The sequence below is a fragment of the Cryptotermes secundus genome, unplaced genomic scaffold (genome assembly GCF_002891405.2).
Source record: "Cryptotermes secundus unplaced genomic scaffold, Csec_1.0 scaffold280, whole genome shotgun sequence".
In the NCBI taxonomy this organism is placed as follows: domain Eukaryota; kingdom Metazoa; phylum Arthropoda; class Insecta; order Blattodea; family Kalotermitidae; genus Cryptotermes; species Cryptotermes secundus.
The window spans coordinates 2,214,266-2,232,895 of record NW_019720566.1 but is presented as its reverse complement, the minus strand read 5'-3'; the positions used below and the strand labels follow the sequence as shown (position 1 = coordinate 2,232,895).

The 18,630-nt window shown below is 37.7% G+C and overlaps 2 protein-coding genes across 4 annotated transcripts in view; one reads left to right on the top strand and one right to left on the bottom strand.

Annotated features, from left to right (window-relative positions):
* Positions 1–6,539, bottom strand: part of LOC111868517 (NAD-dependent protein deacetylase sirtuin-1) — a 32,138-nt gene extending 25,599 nt beyond the window's left edge. For both annotated transcript variants that reach the window (XM_023859216.2, XM_023859228.2), the window contains exons 1-3: positions 6,317–6,539; positions 5,673–5,814; positions 2,835–2,950 (exon numbers count right to left, since the gene is read on the bottom strand). In XM_023859216.2, the coding sequence (XP_023714984.1) occupies positions 2,835–2,950; positions 5,673–5,814; positions 6,317–6,464 (406 nt within the window). In that variant the 5' untranslated portion in view covers positions 6,465–6,539. The remainder of the gene's footprint in view (positions 1–2,834; positions 2,951–5,672; positions 5,815–6,316) is intronic.
* LOC111868532 (40S ribosomal protein S24) lies at positions 6,454–13,411 on the top strand. Of its 2 annotated transcripts, none has more exons than XM_023859257.2 (5): positions 6,454–6,545; positions 6,886–6,954; positions 7,066–7,275; positions 7,939–8,055; positions 13,303–13,411. In XM_023859257.2, the coding sequence occupies exons 1-5, from the start codon at positions 6,543–6,545 to the stop codon at positions 13,303–13,305; spliced, it is 402 nt and encodes a 133-aa protein (XP_023715025.1). In that variant the 5' UTR covers positions 6,454–6,542; the 3' UTR covers positions 13,306–13,411. The 2 variants fall into 2 exon arrangements, with proteins under 2 accessions (XP_023715025.1, XP_023715017.1); XM_023859249.2 differs by lacking the exon at positions 13,303–13,411 and adding an exon at positions 12,917–13,279.
* The last annotated feature ends 5,219 nt before the right edge of the window (positions 13,412–18,630 follow it).

Below are 18,630 nucleotides of genomic sequence, written 5' to 3'. Positions count from 1 at the left end.
ACTTCCTTCCAAGGCCTTGGAAAATGGGACAGCTGAAGGCAGTGGCTAAATAAATGTGTCAAATGTACCAATAGTCATCTTGAAAGATGTCCATGATGTTTATTCATGCTAACCGTCTTACAGTGGACACAATTTCACCTTTCTCTTCACTTTTACACTACATGTTTCAGCATTAATGTGCCATCTTCAGGTGTGTCTCTATGCATGTCAAACTACTGCACTGCATGCCATGACGTCTTCATTCTAAAATGACTAAAATGTGTATTCGTCATGTGTAACAATAAATTCTAAATGTTAAAACCTTTCAGGATTCGTCATCCATACGTCGTATCTCAAATACGTGAACCATGCCAATCCTCCTCTATGGGAGCACTGTTCCTACATTCGTGTGTGTATCTTGAAAGATGACGAAGGGATTTGTTCGGAATACCATCAAGTCCACAAGCCTTTCTCAATTTAAATAAACCTGCTAATTTACGTCTGTCCCAAAGTCTTACTTTTCCCAGTGGGATGTCATCTACAGATGTAAGTACAGCCTGAAGTCTAGTCTTCACCCGTCACTCATGGTTTTTGTCACACGGGTCATGAGATGTGAGCTGGTTTTCTAAACAATTCGCAATCATGTCAGTTTTCTCGTTAGGGTGACATGTTATTCCTTAAGGTCCATGAGCAGCGACCGGTGCCTTTGGTCAATCCCTTTTCATAAGTGATTTCGCAATTTCTCTTGTCAATAGCCTATGTGCCAAAGTTACAGAGACACCAAAGTCATGGGCAGCTTCATCGGCTTCTTCTGAGTTAACCTTTATCCTACGGGCATTTAAATTCCGGGAAGGGCAGCGGTACGGAATTAATTTAAATACCCGCGATTAGAAATCCGTAAAAACTGTAGTCACTTACTAAATTTGCTCCTATTTCTGCAATTTCTGTGATAAACGAACGAAATAAACGCTGTTTTTTTCTCGAAAGAATATAGAATCAGATATTGTAATTTACAGATTGTATAAAACATGTTAAAATTTTTGCACTGACTCCAAAGAAGAAATTTCCTAATTTTTTGTTTCTCCACAAGAATTCATACGTTCTCGATACGTTTGAATGCAAGCTGGTGTATGACGACACTTGGCAACACCGCTAATGTTATGTCTAACGAGTTTATCGGAGTATAAATGACGTACCTCTTTCGGAATGTGGATAGTGGACAAGTGAAAATAAACTCAGTGTCTTACTTCGCTCTCAGCTACAGTATAACGTTCCTACTGTTCTTATATACATCAAGGCTAGCTTTGTTTATGAAATTGCATTTGTAGTATCAACAGAGCGATAATAGAGCTTCGTTCCTGGAATTGTTCAGTCGGAGTTTGATCGTACATGGCGTAGTGTCGTGTGGAATATTTCAGCTCATCAACGACTCGGTACAGATTGCTGTACCGACAATTCTGAGAGTGATGTTGAAGGTAGCGAATCAGAAAGTTATTTCGAAGGAGACCCATCATTTTCGTCGGCAACCTGGGGACCACCAGCGTGACACGAGGAGTGTGAATAATTATTCAGGTGGAGCTGTGGGCAAACTGTGGCAAACAGTTATAGCATCTGTTGTTGAACCTGGAAATGGACAAATAAGCTATTTTTCCATCTCCTTGATCTGAATAGTTACATCCTGTTGTCACACAGAGAATTTCGTCTCGCTCTTGTGCAGAACATGCTGGAAGGGGTCCACCTCGCCATCAACGGCCAGGGGTCGAACCCCTGCCGTTTTATGGGAGATATCTCGATTATAGAAGGCCAAACCACATCACTGGCCGACTTCCTCTACTTCGCAATTGAGGTGTCGTGTGTGCTTTTCGCGTGGGAAACGAAAGACCGTCCGGACAAAGTGCGTGAAGTGCGAAATCGGACTCTGCATTTCCGGATTTTTTTGAGAATTCCACACGAAGGCAACATTCCGGCAGATGACGCAGGTGGGAAGACAGACACTCCATGCAGATGGTGGCCAAAAATTATGTAAGTAGGACATTTTCTACCTTAAAAAATTATTTCAAATAACGTCCGCACGCGCGGACTGTGCGACCAGGAGTCGAACCCCTGCCGTTTAATCGGAGATATCTCGATTATAGAAGGCCAAACCACATCACTGGCCGACTTCCTCTACTTCGCAATTGAGGTGTCGTGTGTGCTTTTCACGTGGGAAACGAAAGACCGCCCGGGCAAAGTGCGTGAAGTGTGAAATGAGACTCTGCATTTCCGGATTTTTTTGAGAATTCCACACGAAGGCAACACTCCGGCAGATGACGCAGGTGGGATGACAGACACTCCATGCAGATGGTGGCCAAAAATTATATAAGTAGGGCATTATTTTCTACCTTAAAAATGAATTTCAAATAACGTCCGCACGCGCGGACTGTGCGACCCCAAATGGGGTCATTCATACCGCTGACTAAACTTGTGCGACCCCATATGGGGTCTTTAGTCATTTAAAGGTTAATTTGGATTCTATGTGAAATTAATTCACTGTTACCTGAATGAATATTTTCTTATAAAACATGGATTACAGTGAATCAAGATCCAGGTTACTTCCACCTCAGAAGACAGGTCCAGTAACTCAACTGAAACTGCACTGTCACAGCATCATCATTTTAAAAACCATGAAACGATAATTCCGAACACATTTTAAGAAAGCAAGAAATATTTCAGTAGATAATCAAACTTGTAAAATTAACTGTTTACCAAACAGTTCAATAAGACAACTCAAAATACTTAATTAATGAAACAAAACTGAACACAGATTTCTCAATTACATTTAATCAACAAATTCTGCCATATACAAAAACACCTACCTGCCATTGGTTTCCATTCCTGTCCACTCAGTTCAGACAAGCCACTTATATCAGAAAGGTAACTAACAGTTGACGATACTTCATCTCTGTCGTCTTCCCTTGTGCTATTTGCAGTCCTAGAATGATACAGAAAAATCTGTTGTGTACACTGTTGCCTGTATGTGACCATACAGAAAGAGTATATAATATAGGAGGCCTCATTAGGCAAACAGAGATGTATGGAACCCAAGGTGTACATTAACAATTTCTTGACCCCGTCTAGCAGCTTTAGAAAAAGAAAAATCTGCAACCAGGGTTTATTCAGGGTGTGGATATGATAGGGCCAAAAGCCCCACTGAAATATTAACAATAACATGGTAAATCCTTTCTCTGATAAAATTTCATTAAACTACAAAAGTGGTAGTTACATATTAACAGGTGATTCGCATAACTTTAACATTTACCACTGTGTTGTCACGTGCATAGTCATTCTGCATTTTGCCTCAATGGTGGAATGTCAGAATCCAAAATCACAGATACTTCACTGAGTGTGTATTCTCACATGTGTCAGCTTGGCAGAATTCTGTGTCTTTGAAAAAAATGATCACCTCTTCTTCAGTTCTTGGCAAATACCATAAACCCATCATCTTAAAAGGAGTTCAAAACATAAGATAACTATTACATGTGACTGCTCGGTCGGTATAGTTTGCTTGCGGACTAAAATCACAGAGTTTTTAATTACATGTGACTAACACTTGTGGACTTGCTGCTAGGGGCAAAACACAGATTTAATGCACATGTGTTAACATGGTGGACAACAATGCAGTAAATTTTAAAATTACTTGGGTCATTCATTAACATTTTATTACTCAGCGAATTTATGTAACAGAATACAGTTTTTGTGAACTGAATTTTCAAAATATTGTCATGTGTTGGGTGTATATCACGCGACAAATAACTTCACACCTTATTTGATATGGCGAATTTATTGCACATTCGCTCTTACAATCACGCAATTTACAATCTCACAATTACTGCCATTGGCAGTATCACAATTACATCCACTGCTCTCGGCAACTGCTACAATTCAACTGACTGGTTAATCATTACTCACTAGTAACTCACTCATAACTGGCTCAATCCTCACTACTCACTAACTAATCACTCACTACTCCTGAATAGTGTTCGCTGCTCCTTATTTAGCCTCTGCACTGACAACACAGAAAACAGTTATGTGATAAGTACCACTGTTGCTTAACCTCATGTTTACCGATTGCCTAGCAACTGTCGTTGCATGGACTCCCCGCCGTGTTTATAAAGGTGTTGCTGGGCAACGCTGCCAAGAGCTGTTTATTGCTGCACAGCAACCGTGGGAGAGGGGGAGGGGGTGTTTATCCAGTGTTGCGCCGTCACGTCACGATATCAACCTTCCTCAAAACTAAATCCTATGTTTACACCTATGGGGCTATCCAATCACATAAAAAAAAAAGATGTCATGCAGGAATGATAAAAAAGACAAAAAATGACATGACATACACAATGGAACATGGACTCCACAACCTTCCTAAACTACTGTGATATGAAAGCAAGAAGAGAGTCACTGCTGGGCAACGGTCACTAAGCAAGTGCCTATGTCAATAAAGAAGCAGGCAGCCGCTAGTCAACAGCACTCTTGACATGTCACACAACAGTAGACAAGTTGTTAGAGGCAGTGTTTCCTATGTGGTCCATCCCAAAGCTATAGCAAGGACCAAGACTCACTCTCATTTTCATGATTTTGTATGACTTCTGTTTGTTTCCTACATTATTTTGTTATATAGCCATATACATATGGGATTTTGAATGCCATGTGCAAATCGCGGACCGGTGTGTGCCTTGGAAAATTGCCAATGTTGTGGAGAACCTTATTCTTCACTCAATGTATCTTCTTATATAACCTAGAGCCGGACCTATAGAAAATATGTCACTGTCCGTATTGTTGCAGGCTTTGCCTAGCACTGGTACCTGAGCTGTCAATGTAACGATTGCTTGAATGTGGGCAGTTCCCACACCTGTATTTACAAGTTATAAGTGCTCAACAAACCCAATTACAAATCCAAACCCCATGTCTAGTGACAAACAAGTGACACTTTCATCTCCCACTTACTTGATAACACCACTGAGCAGTCAAAATTGTAACTACCATAAACACCTGAGAAATACTATAGTCATCTCTTTAGAATAAAATCACAATGTCAGATACAGGATTTTATTATGAAAACTTCCATATTCAAGGCACTCCATGCTTCACCTTAACTTCTAGGCACACAACATAAATAAATGGGCATACATGTGGATGTGCTTTTGTTATCTTTCTAATGATATCAATTATTTATGACCATCACGCCGACCACACTGGTTTTCTGTTCCATTCCAGCTGTTGGTTTTGTTAGTGTCTTAGCAAATGACTGTAGTAAAATTTCAAATTAATTCTGAAGTATGAAAATGAAAAAATATCGAAAGCAATCCACTGTTTGATTATCTACACTCATAATCAACAACAGACAAAAATGGTATCTGCTGTTCTATTGCTTTACTTTCTTACGAAGTCTCATCAAGGGGGGGGTGTTCAAAAGGAGAAAGACATTTAGCAGTATATCTCATAATCTTTCAATTTTCTGGTAACAGAATATACACTCTTATCACTTGACAACAGTAACAAAAAGAAACATAATTATGGAGGGAGGTTTAGTGAATGTGGTGAACACTTAACCAACTCTTACAGGGATATTACCAAAATACTATTGGCAACACTGACCTCATGACTTTTTTTTTTTTTTGCTCTTCTACCCCTAAAAAATTGTTATTTCTTGAACATACCCTCCATCATCAGACTTCTTACTGCTGTGTGTGGATACTGCTGTCACTGAGGTTTCTGCTTGGCTAGTGCTCTCATCAGGTGCCATTTCACTGAATCCGGAGTCACCATTGTTCAGCACCTCTGCATTTAGTGTGTATTCCCCTATAATATATACATAAGAGAATCGTGAGTTTCTAACGTGACACGATATTCATTTTCTGTCAGTTGTGTTGTTTGATACAAAGGTATTTTACATGTACGGATTTCTGTTTCCAGTGTTTGCTATTACACGTATGTATTCACCTTGGGGTGAGACTAAGTTCAAATTACGTTACTAAAAGGGCGCCATTATTTACTTTGACGTTACCGTACCGTCGGCACGGCCACATGTAGAGAACTGTCTCTGAACTGTAATGAATTTCCATATACCCAACAACAAAAGGTTAATAATTGTTATCTATGTAGCAGTTACTTGCTATACCGATTAATGAAAGACTGCAACAATTTTCTACAGAGCACACATTATACCGCAATCTTTCCGCTGTCATGGCAGCCCCGCCCCCACAATGGAGGTCGTCGAGAAAAACTGCTTACGGACCTGGAATCCGCCATCTTTGTCCCGAAAAGTTGAACAATTAATCGAACATATTTTCATCAAACTCACCTTGGATGACTTCGTGAACATTCTTCAGGGGTGCAGAAAATGCTCCGAAATCCAATTCCACATTTGAATTTGATAGATGTTGAGTCTGATCGAGTTTAATTCGTTTTGAAGGAGAAGAATATTCGTGACCCTCTGAAATCATCGCCATTTTCGACAGCTATGACGAAATCACGGAAGAGGAAATAGATGGCGCTTCTTAATAGTGATTGAGGATATAGCAGGCAGAATGGTTTGTAATTTTGAATTATGTATCTGTCTTTATTTCAGTAATCGTTGAATGGACGAGAAACGGATTTATATGAAATTGAATGTAATATAGTTTTCATTGATAATATATTTTATGAACCTTGAAAATGTATCATTAATGAAAATGATGGGCATGGTATGTGTACGAATACACATGACCTAAGTGTTGAGAAAGGGTTTTTAATTAATCCATTACCTATAAGACGTTAAAATAATTTTAATGCAATTAAAACTGGGGAAATAATGAGTTAGAAATCCGTGTAAAATACAGCACTATACTGAAATACTCTTTTAGAATTTTTTCTAACCTCTTCATGTTTCAGAGTGAAGGTACAGCAACTATCAGGACCAGAAAGTTCATGACAAACCGGCTTTTGTGCCGGAAACAGATGGTTCGTATTTTTGGTTTCAGTTTTTTTTTTATATCTACATCGTATTAATATTGTTCAACAGATGTGTGTTGCCGACTGTTTAAAATACAATTTCACTGCTTTGGTTTGCAGGTTGTGGATGTTTTGCATCCAGGGCAACCATCTGTTAAGAAGACTGAAATTCGAGAGAAACTAGCAAAGATGTACAAAGTTACATCAGATTTAGTGTTCTGTTTTGGTTTCCGTACAGCCTTTGGTGGTGGAAAGTCGACTGGTTTTGCCCTCATATATGATACACTGGACTATGCGATGAAGTTTGAACCTAAACATAGGTTAGCCAGGGTATGTAAGAAGCTTTTCTTAATTGTGTAAAGCCTGTTAAAACTTTCTCAGTGATTGTATTGTTTTAAGTACTTTATGGGAATGTGAGGGAAAGATTAAAAGAAATGGAGGCTAGTTGTGTTGTCTACCTCCATGCCTTCTCTCAAAAACTGCCTGCAGCATTGTTAGCATGTTCTCTTACAGCCCAGGGCCCACAGTAGTGAAGCATTGTATTGTGCCTCGTATCAGATGTGGTTCATAGTCAGCAAGTAATGTAGTTATGTCTTTTGTTTTATATTGCTATAGATAGATTGTGAGTGAATTTTATTTCATCATGTTTAGCAAAGAGAAGTATTTGTAATGTTCGTTAGCACACTAGGACCAGATTTGAATATGCGTTAAAGAAACATCAGTAGTAATGTATTAAAAATAATGCTTTGGGATTAAAATGTATATTTGATTTGGAGTTCATGTGTATATTGATGTCTGCAATTTTCTTCATCACAACATGTTGTTTCTCTCATGGCAGTAGGGAGGACAGGAGGCAGGTGTTCACATTGTACATAGTTGACATTCATGTATTTGAATGTTTGGATATCCTTTGTTGTGAAGTTGTTGGTTTGCATGTTAGACATTAAAATTGGCAAAGGAGTGACTCTGATATTTAATTATGTATTTTTAAAGCATGGACTTTTTGAGAAGCAGAAGGCCACGCGCAAACAGCGCAAAGAACGTAAGAATAGGATGAAGAAGGTGCGTGGTACCAAGAAGTCCAAAGTAGGGGCAGCATCAGGAAAGAAGGTATGTGTTGATATTGGATTTTAAATAAATTGAACAAGTTATGTAGAGGTCCTGCCATAATAAATTTCAAATTTTTTTCCTGGAAGAAAGTCCTTTGCTTGTGCTCAGATGGGCAGATTTTCAACCACCATGCAGTGGCAGTGGTATTTAGTTTTGGCAGTAGAACACATTTGACTGATTATCAGTTATATTGAATCAAATAAGAGCAACTGTGGAAACATTGTGCTCCTAATAAAGTAAACGAACTTCCAACAGAATAACTACTTCAGTTATTTCTGCATTTTGAACAAGGACAAGTATGCTTGGCTGTCTTTGTGAGGATGATCTATAAACTGCAACAGTGGTCACAGAACACTGATATGTCAGTGGAATAACAAGATGTTCTAGGAAGAACTAATTGCCTGCTTTCATTTGATACAACACAGACTGCATAGAAAACCAAAACATAGGGGGGGGGGACAGCGAGGTTATCTCATAAGCCTCAGAAATTAGGGGTGATATAGAAACAGTAAGGTGATGTTATAAGCCTTTTATTTTTTCAAAATGAGAGGAGTAGACTAATAAGTGATATAGCAGTGGCAAAATTAATGTTGCAGTATCAGAATAATGGTTTCGAAGTCAACAAAAGGTGGAATTATGAAATTTTTATTTGGATTGGAACAAGGAGAGATGTATAATCTAAATGTGCCAATGTTTAACATAAGGCACCAAAAGAATATTTTTAGAACCTGTTTTAATATTCCTTTATGATACCAGCAGTTTCCACTACAGTTTGCGTACCCTATTTGTGTGAATGATTGATCCGGTTCCTACTGCAGTTGTAATGCCTGGAGGTTATGTTGTTTTCCCCTTATAATATGAACATGATCATAAAAGAAAAGTATATTGGATAGGATCTAAAAACTTTNTGTGGAAACTGGTGTATAAAAACAGTATTTTACTTTCTGAGAACATGAGATCCTCTTCCTGTTGACACTATATTCTTTACAATTTTTGACGATTTGGATGGACCCACAGCGTGTAAATTAAGCATAATTTTTGTGTTATGTCATATTAACCCTTTGACGCGGTAATTTAAATTCCGCGGCTGCGTCTCCTGCGGTAATATATTCAGCCGGCCATTTAAATTTTGCTCGAAAATGATTTATTCATCATTGTTCTTAAATTCTATGAGATAGGAACATGAAACTTTCACTAAAATGATCTTAAAAGGTGGTTTTATAACCTTACCTTATAATATGAGCGCCCTTTATATCTTCAATGGAAGCAGGTTTTTTAGTATTTGAGCAGTGAATGGTACGCCTTGAAGCATGAAACTTTCACTAAAATGATCTTAAAAGATGGTTTTTATAACCTTACCTTATAATATGAGCGCCCTGTATCTCGGTAATGGAGGCAGTTGGTTTAGTAGAAGGAAGGCCTTGAAGCATTCGTATAACCCAACGGTGCCTCACATTCACCATTCTCCGCTCCAATATTGTGTATTTTTTTTGGCCCTTTTTTTTAACCACACATTTGTGCTGCCTTGCCTTCTTACCCGTGAGGGGTATAGTTCAAGGAAATGTCTTTCCGTGACCCGTTTAGTTGCCAGGTCAGCTGTAGTAAATTCAACGTTACGAGTTATCATAACAAGGGGTTGTTGCTATGCCTTTGATATTCCATCCATTTTGGCGGCAGGAGATGTCGTAGGGGTGACCACAGAATTCATGAAGTTATTCTAAGAACTGTCTGGTATGTAGTGAACGAAAGTAGAGCTTAGCTGGCTCAAAAAAATATTTATGGTCATCCCTCGAAACGACCACCAAGGTCAGTACGATAAAATGGAGTCAACTGGAGCGATAATACATGAAGGAATGAGTTCTTTTTCCCTCCCCCACACACATCCGTATCGTCTCAGGGGGTGACCACAGTGTTCTGCCTTAAATTGTGGCGTTTTTCTCAGAACTGGGCCTTTGTACTGTGCGAAATCAATGGATAATGCGAGAATAAATTACTGGACAACCCTATTCTAAGAATTTCAGTTGAGTGTGTCAATGTGGCCAGCTCAGGGTAATATGATATCATATACAACAGTAAACATCACGTCTCTTCTGTTTATATCTTCGAAGCAAAGAAAACACGCCTTCATAAGAGTACAGCTAGAAACCGCTCGCCAGAACCACAGGAACTTTGCTGCAAGACAGGCATATGTAACGATGACTTGGCACAGATAAAGTCGTGTCTTATTTATACTCTGTTCTACTGACAACAGGCCAGCGAAAAATCTAACAATCTACAGCAAAACCATCAATTATTATGGGCGTTATAACATAGGTGTGCAGCTGAACGAAACATACACGTCGAACCCCCCCAGACGATTTAAATCCCCGACGAAACATACACGACGAACCACGGCAACGGGTTAACTACCACTTTAATCTGAGGTATAAATTAAATTTTCTTAGTTATCTTGTTAAATCTTCACCAGTTCCAAAAATGTTTCAGAACAGAATTATGTAGCTGAACATGTGAGAGATATGTTATGAAATATGGTCTAAAGATGTCAGAATGTGTATGAAGTCTTTGACCACGAAGTTTACCTTTCTTGTTTTCAATTAAATGCAGTTTTCCCAGTAATCAAGCCATACAGAGATATATAAAATAATAATATTAGTAAGAGACTTGTAGAGCTCGAAATCTACTCAGTAGGAGAGCAGGCTTTTATGATTTCTGCTTGGAACCTCTTGTTTACATCACAATCAGGATTTTTATACAACAAGTAAATGCCAAGATTTTTATCATTAACCATTGAAGACGGTCTAGCAAGTTTTCAAATGGACAGTTGAATTTAATTTGAAATTAAAATATCTGGTATCTGTGGATTATTTACTGTGTTTGATATATTAGAAGTGTTGACTTTTATGAAATTAAGGACTTAATGTGACTATTTTGAATGTCTACTACTTGCATGTGGTTTATCCTTATACAATTTTATGCATTTATATTCATGTTTGCTAATTTCTTTTTTTTTTTGCATCCATGCTTGATGTGCCTAAATGGAATGATGCATGATTTGCTTTAATGATAAAGGCTTGCTGTTGCATTCCTTGATTTAAGCATGAATCTTTCTAGCCCTTTGGAATACCAATCATAGTTGAGTGTACTTCATGGTAGCAGCAAAGTTTCTAGGTGTATAAAATGGGTGCAGACTTTTTTATTATAAGTTGTAGTTGGTTGAGGGGTATGCTACAAGCCGGAAGGTCGCGGGTTCAAGTCCCGATGAGATCATTGGATTTTTTTTTCAGTTGACCTAATCCTTCTAGCCTCAATAGGCCCTGGGGTTTACTCAGCCTCTAACAGAAATGAGCACCAGGAATTAATTAAATAATTTTCCTGGGGAGTAAAGCGCAGCCAGCACGTAAGACTGACAACCTTACTGCCATCTTTGAGCTGATTGCCTAGATAGTGTGGGACCCTCAACGTCTCACAACCCTATGGGCCTTCACGGCCTGGTACAGGGATAGCTTTCTTTTTTTACTTTTACGTAACTAATAATATAGTTAATATCCTGCGTACGTGACAGCACGGATCAAAGTAACATAGAAACTTTGCTAAATGTGTTTATTGGAGGGTAATGATAATTCTGATACTCCTACAGCAGCAATTTCAAGGCTCAGAAAGCCGTGTCATCCACCCTAAGTGTAATTCTCTGATGCTATGGTTTGCACAGAAAAAAGGTTGGAAGGAGCCCTCACAAATCCTGCTTGACTTAATCTCAGATTCACAGCTTTTGTATGTGCATCTGTGAAAATGCTAATAAGTGCATGTCCACTTGAATGGTATGGTAATAAAAAGAGAAATTTCAGAAATGAATGTTTGGTAAAAACTGCAAATACTAGTTAGCAAATAAGCCTAAAGACTTTTCTTATAAACATCCTAGAAAACTGTTTATTGTAAGATATGTGCGAGATGAGTCAATAATATACCTGGATGATCAGTTATGTTACTTTAAAATTGTTGCTTCTTATCCTGCGTTGATTCCTTAAAAGAAAGAAAATTCTGCTTTCTGATATCACCGTACTCTCTGTATGGGGAGGTGGTTATGTTCCTTCATTTCAACTCTTGAACCAGTTCATCAGTTTTCATGAAACTGGTGTGTTATGCTGATGGAGGCATCTCAAAGCTGTACTTCTCCTTTTCCTAAATTAGTAATAATGGCATGGTGAGCATGTAAACTTGGGAGGTGGGAGAAACAATTTAGGTTGCTAAAATGATGTATGACAATTGATCTTCCAAAATTATGCAACATGACATCCCTGCAGAAATATTCTATGATGGCAGTAACTAATGAGCCATTGATGTTAGGCATGTGAAGTATTCAAGGAATTGGCTTGTAATGTCTGTTTTAAAACATATTTGACAAGTCTCAGTAATCTTGGATGAGAGTGTTGCCTCATATTTCATTGTCTCACAATCTAGGCAAGTCATTTGTCACACATGCACAGACAATAACTAAGTTATTACTCGCTGTATTTTCCTAGCATGAATTGGTATGTTTGTTGTTGATGCAGCAGATTTATGTTTTGGGTACAGGCAGCCAAGTAATGAATTCGATCACCTAACTACTGTCTGTATGTAGTCTAGGCATGTTTCTAAAAAAGTGTATTAGATTTTTATTTGTCACATTACATAAGCAAGTGCATGGAATGTGCACATCTGTCATGGAACAGAAAGCAAAGTGATCAAATAATTTCCACCAAATTTGTTGTCTTCTGACTGAATGCACATGCACTGATGCATGCGGGTGGTATGACATTAGACTTAAATCTTGATTATGCTGGCAATGTTCATTGGTGTCTTTACTTTCTTCACTTACTTTCAGGGAGGCAAAAAATAGAATGCTTGCTCTGAACCTTATGTTCAAAGTGCCTGATTGAGATGCTACTTTCTTACGTTACATTGACGCCGTGGGATTCAGCTTTCGTTCATTGGCATGTTGTAAGAAGACATGAAATGTGTACTTAATGTTGGCTGTTTGGCTAATGAGGACCCAGGTTCTGATCAGCTGAATGGTTTGAGGCATTTCCTGTCTTCATTATACATCTCATCTCTGGTGCTTGGTATTTATTTCTCTGCTTTTCTGTGTTATACATTACTCATTATTGTAAACTTTGTCATGCTGGTGTCATTATAGCCTGATAAATAGATGTATACAATAATTATACAGTACTTGGCAGAAATTGGATCTTTGTTTTGTATTAATTCCAGTAACCACCATTCTTCAAGTGAAGACTTCGTACTCTTAAAAATCTTCAGCATCAAGTGTACTGTAATTTGATTTGTGAAAGGACAATAAAAGTCGTCCATATATTTGTCATATTGCTTATTATGTTTGCCCTGTGTTTTGGGAACAAACAAATTGTAAAGAACTAGCCATAGTAGAAAATCTGGTCAGTGAGAGTGTTTTCTATAATTCTTGTGTCTGAAACAAGAATTGCAGAAATTGCTGTGATCAGATTTTCAGCAGAAATGTGTTAATATGGCTGGTTCTCTACAATGTTTCTGTTTTCTTATAAGAGGGATGATCAGGAAGGAAGTGCTCAGAAAACACAAGATTCATGCTGTTCTGGCCTGAACCAGAGATCTTGAACATGGCAGTTTAGGCCTTGGTGATGAAGTGCCATATGTAGCTTGAATTTGAACATTTATCTTCTGATCACCTAACATCTCCCATTGACCATTTTTCCTTTGATGGAGTTTCAGCTGAATACTTGAATTCAAGTGCTGAGATGTCAGTTTCAGGAATAAACTATTCAAAAATGGTGTAGATCTTGCTTTGTCGTAGCTTTTGTAAGATAGGAAATTTGTGCGTTAATGCCTGCAATAAGGAAAGTGTCGGTGCCTCATAATTGAGCTACCATATAACTGCCACACATTGGTCAACAAAGACGGGGTCATGCATGATTCATAATGGTAAAACAGATTTGATTTTCCTGTAAAATATACAGCACAATAGTAATATCCTTAAATGCATAGTACAAATATTGAAGGGATGTGTTTTTCCTTATAGTTTCTAGACGTTTTATTTTGAAGGAGCTAATTAAAAAATACTGATAGCTGGCCGTGCCAAAGCTCAGTGGTTAGTTGCTGGCTTCCCACCGCGGCGGCTCGGGTCTGATCAAGTGGGATTTGTGGTGGACAAAGTGGCGCTGGGGCAGGTTTTCTCCAAGTACTTAAGTTTCCCCTGCCCATCTTCATTCCACCAAATTCTCCATCATACAGGTTAAATAGGCCAATCAATGGCCGCCGTGCCAAGTGGACCCAGTTGTACTCCACCCCCCACTAAGCGAATTAAAAAAAAATGCTGGTACCCAGTAATGAGATTCTTTTTGAACCTTTATTATGACTAAGCTATGTTTCTGTGATTCCACCAATAAGAATGGCCCATCTCTTCCACAATGCATTCCTAAATTATTTATAAGGAGTATTTTATCACAAAATGCTCAGGTTTTCAGTTGAAACACAATAGGTTTGTGGATATACACTGGGTAAAACTGCAGTGGACTGAGCAGTTCTAGATTCTCGTCAGTTTTTAACTCACACAGATGTTTTTACAGTTTGCTACTTGCAACTCCAAATTAGTCTGTATAACTGCAAAAGGAATGCAGATATTTTATACTTCATAGTCACTGATAGAATGTTAGTCTCTCTTCTGCTAGTATTCTCTTATTCAGAGAGAATAAAGAAGAGGCATCCCAAGGAAATTGGTTGTCATCCCTTGTTTCATTTAAGTCTCCTTCTGGTGAAGTTGCTTGGGTACTCAGTCTCTTCCACTATGGTTTTATGAAATACAACATTGAATGTGGAAACTTGATAACAATAGTCTGAGCCATTCTTGTCTGATATGTAATGAACTTTGTTATTGTGGATGTTATTCATCTATGTTCTTGGTCATCATACGTTCATGAGCTCTTGGAAAACTCAGTGCCTGCTATGATCTTGTGGGAAGCTTTCCATTACAGTTTACAAGAGGATCCACTTTTAAATTACATGCCCTGTATGTGATGAGAAAGTGCAGAGTTTGGAGATGCCTTATGAATAAGATACTAATGCAGCAGGATTAAGAGAAAGGTTTATAACACATTTGTATGAAACTCATGTAACCAGTAACAAATTTAGAATGAGAAGTGTTGATAGTCTGCAGCTGAAGAAACCATTGGAGAAAGGAAGAAAATATGTATGAAACTCATGTAACCAGTAACAAATTTAGAATGAGAATTGTTAATAGTTTGCAGCTGAAGAAACCATTGGAGAAAGGAAGAATTAAATATACAGAACACAGATACAGCCAAAAATTAAATGAATGAAAGAAGCATGCTGAAAGAGTATATGTCCAAGAGATGTTAAGAAATTGAACATGTGTGGAAGATTTGCAGCATAAAGCACATATTAAAAAAGATGTTTATAAAATAATGAATTGATAATGATAAAGATACATTATGACTGAATCCTGTCTCAGGAATTGAAAGCTTGAATAGCCAGAATTAAAATAATTTTGAACCAGTGATTGTGAAGATGCTAAAATACCTATGTACTCATACACAAATGTATATATTCCCTCTCAGTGCATGAACTTTTAAGAATAAATGTTCGTGATAACATAAATGTGGAACTTATTGGATGTTTTCAGATGTACACTGGGTGACAGAATGGTTACATTCTCGAAGACTGAGATCTGACAGTAATTGTAACACACATTTTATAAGGAGAAGAAAACGTGTGTTACTCTTCTACAAAATATGTTCTAAAATATTGGCCCAGGAAATGTATGTTATGCAAACATTTTTATCAAACAAGCAAAACTTCACAATATTAAGAAAAACTATTCGCTCTATATTACTATCAACTACTAATATGCAAATGAAGATGGTATAACTCATAAATTAGTATAGTAGTCATTGTTTACTGTATGTGAGCATCGCAGCATATCTTAAGAAAAGATGGGTTTTTGAAATCGACTTATGAATTAAGCATGTTAAACTCCTGAGCTGCATGTAACCCCTTAACTACTTTCTGGTGGTCCTGAGCAGCTAACCCATATCAAAAGATCATCCTTAGTTTACCCGAGTTTTCCATGCTATAAGAGAAGTGGGCAGATTGTCTTGTACCAAGCCATTAGCTAGCCAGTTCATCCAAACCTAAGTTGCTGCCATTGTTGACGTGACCAGTTTTTTAAGACAAGTGGTATTATGATGGTTTGCATTCCCGAACCATTTCCTTTGCAGTCAAACAGTAGTTGTCATTCAATGTGATTGTTTTGGCGAGTATGTTAAATTGTGCCCCTAACAATGCCTTTTTCAAACCCATGTTCAAGCATAAAGCCCAAAATAGGTCATGTTTCAAGACAAGTTGGAGATGCGATGTTTTGTCCAGAGTTAGACTGTGTCTTCTGTTTCACATATCAGCAAACAGCATTTGTAGAGGACAACCTTGGGTGCAATTGTCAAGACTCCAAAAGCAAGATGGAAAGTATAGTAAAGAAAATTTGTGAATTAAATTCTGCTCTATGAAGCAGCTAGATGTTTTCTGCACAGTAATATGGAGTAGGTAGCAGTGAAGGCAAGTTACACTTTGTCTTACTCATATTGCATGCCACACCTTTCACAGAAGGCCAGTTTATTCAAGAGTACTTGATTGAAACTGTGAAGGTCATGTTCAGTGATAAAATGGATTTAAAAAACATTTGTCTTATTACAGTCCAGCCACAATTTTTGGTCCCTGTCCTTGTCTGCATGTGATACAGCAAGCCCCAACTCTGGCAAGAATGCCAGATTATTCCAGTTTCAACATGAATGAGTACAGTCAAAGCTTGCAGTGTTCAGGTTACATTCCAGTATGTCAAGTGCAACAGTTCTCATAAATAAAACACAACTGGTAATGTGCCTGGCCAACTTGTGACTGTTGGCAAATGCTGTTTCACAGTTAACAGTATTGACATGATTCGACCAGTGCTGATACAAAACAGCATTAAAACTTGGCTAGACTATAGAGCCACAATAACTGAATGTATGATGATAGCCTTACTAGTGACTTGGGAGATAGATTAAAGCACTTGCTAAAGAGTTAAGCCTGCTCATTGCCAATTTATGAAAACATGAAGGTATTGTTAAGGTGCAATGTTATTTTTTAATAAATTCTGATGCATGACACTCTGGTATAAAGATATTTTCCACAAACTGGTGCAGTACTTGAACTGCTACATGATATTTGTATGTGTATGTGTAGAATGTAATGTCAGATGGTTCTGCAATGACTGGTACCAAGAAAGGAAAAAAAAACTTTGCAGCCAAACTCACAATTTGCATTGCATAATTCATTAGGAAGTATTGTGTGAAAAAATACTAAACCTAAACTGCATTTTGAAAAGGAAAGTCAGTTTTTATATTTATGTGTGTCTGATGATTAAGTCATAAAGAGCATGCTTCATTTCGTGGATGTGGAAAATGAATACAAAGATCTTTGTTATCATACGAGGTTTACTGGTTGTCATAATTGTAGGCGCTGAGAAGGTTTTTTAGTTTGAGCATTTAAATCACCCCATTCCAGAAGTGAAAGAGTAAGATGTGATTGGGATTAAGAGTTAAATGGATACAAGATCTGGCCATCTCTTGTTATCACGAAGCACTTTTATGAGTAGGACATTTTTGAGTGAAATATAAGGCAGTTGTGTCTACGTGTGACAGTATAAAAACTGAAGACAAGTCATCGGCTCAGGAAAATTCAAATAAAAGGATAATCTGGTGCATTTTGAAACTTACAGATCCTTAAGTCAGAGTGAGATGACTGTAATGTTTTACTGTACACAATATACTGGAGTCTTGCAGAAATGAATTGGATGTTAAGTTTCAAGCTATGTGAAGTAAACTTTTCGGTGTTCCTTGTAGCACTTGATGTTTATATCAGAAGAGCAGGTGAAGATCTGCAAATGGATCTTATTGAAGTGCAGAGATACTCAGTTATGAAATAAATGTTAATTGATATGCATAGAGGTGACACTCAAGAATTCAAGATAGCCAATTGTCATCAGTGAAGAAACAGTATCATCACAAGAATTTGTACTCATCTATGGACTGAGTTTAAGTAAAAGATGTATCTTTTGAAAAACGATTTGGTTGAGTGGCAATATAAATGAGATATCTAAAAATTATAGCCTTCACATTTTCAAGCTTGAGATAATAGTGACATCAGAAAGGTCTTGTTTGATTTTGTTTATTCTCATTTTATTTCGTGATTCTTTTAGTAGCTCATATTGCAACAAATGGTGGGAAATTGGAAACTGAACAGGAGGAGGTGATGGTGGCCTAATTTAAGGCACTGTCTCAGTACCTGCATGAACTGACTGAGGTATGCTGTTTCCAGCCCAAGGTCTGAATTTGCGATCATATGAATATGAAGCAAGGGAGTAAACCACTTGACTGCAACTGTCTGATGTGAAGGAATATTAATGTACAAATTTTTAAAACCTGTAGTTGTTAGGGAATACAAATGTAAGTTTTGTATCAACTACTTCTACCCTGTTTATAAATACTCATACCT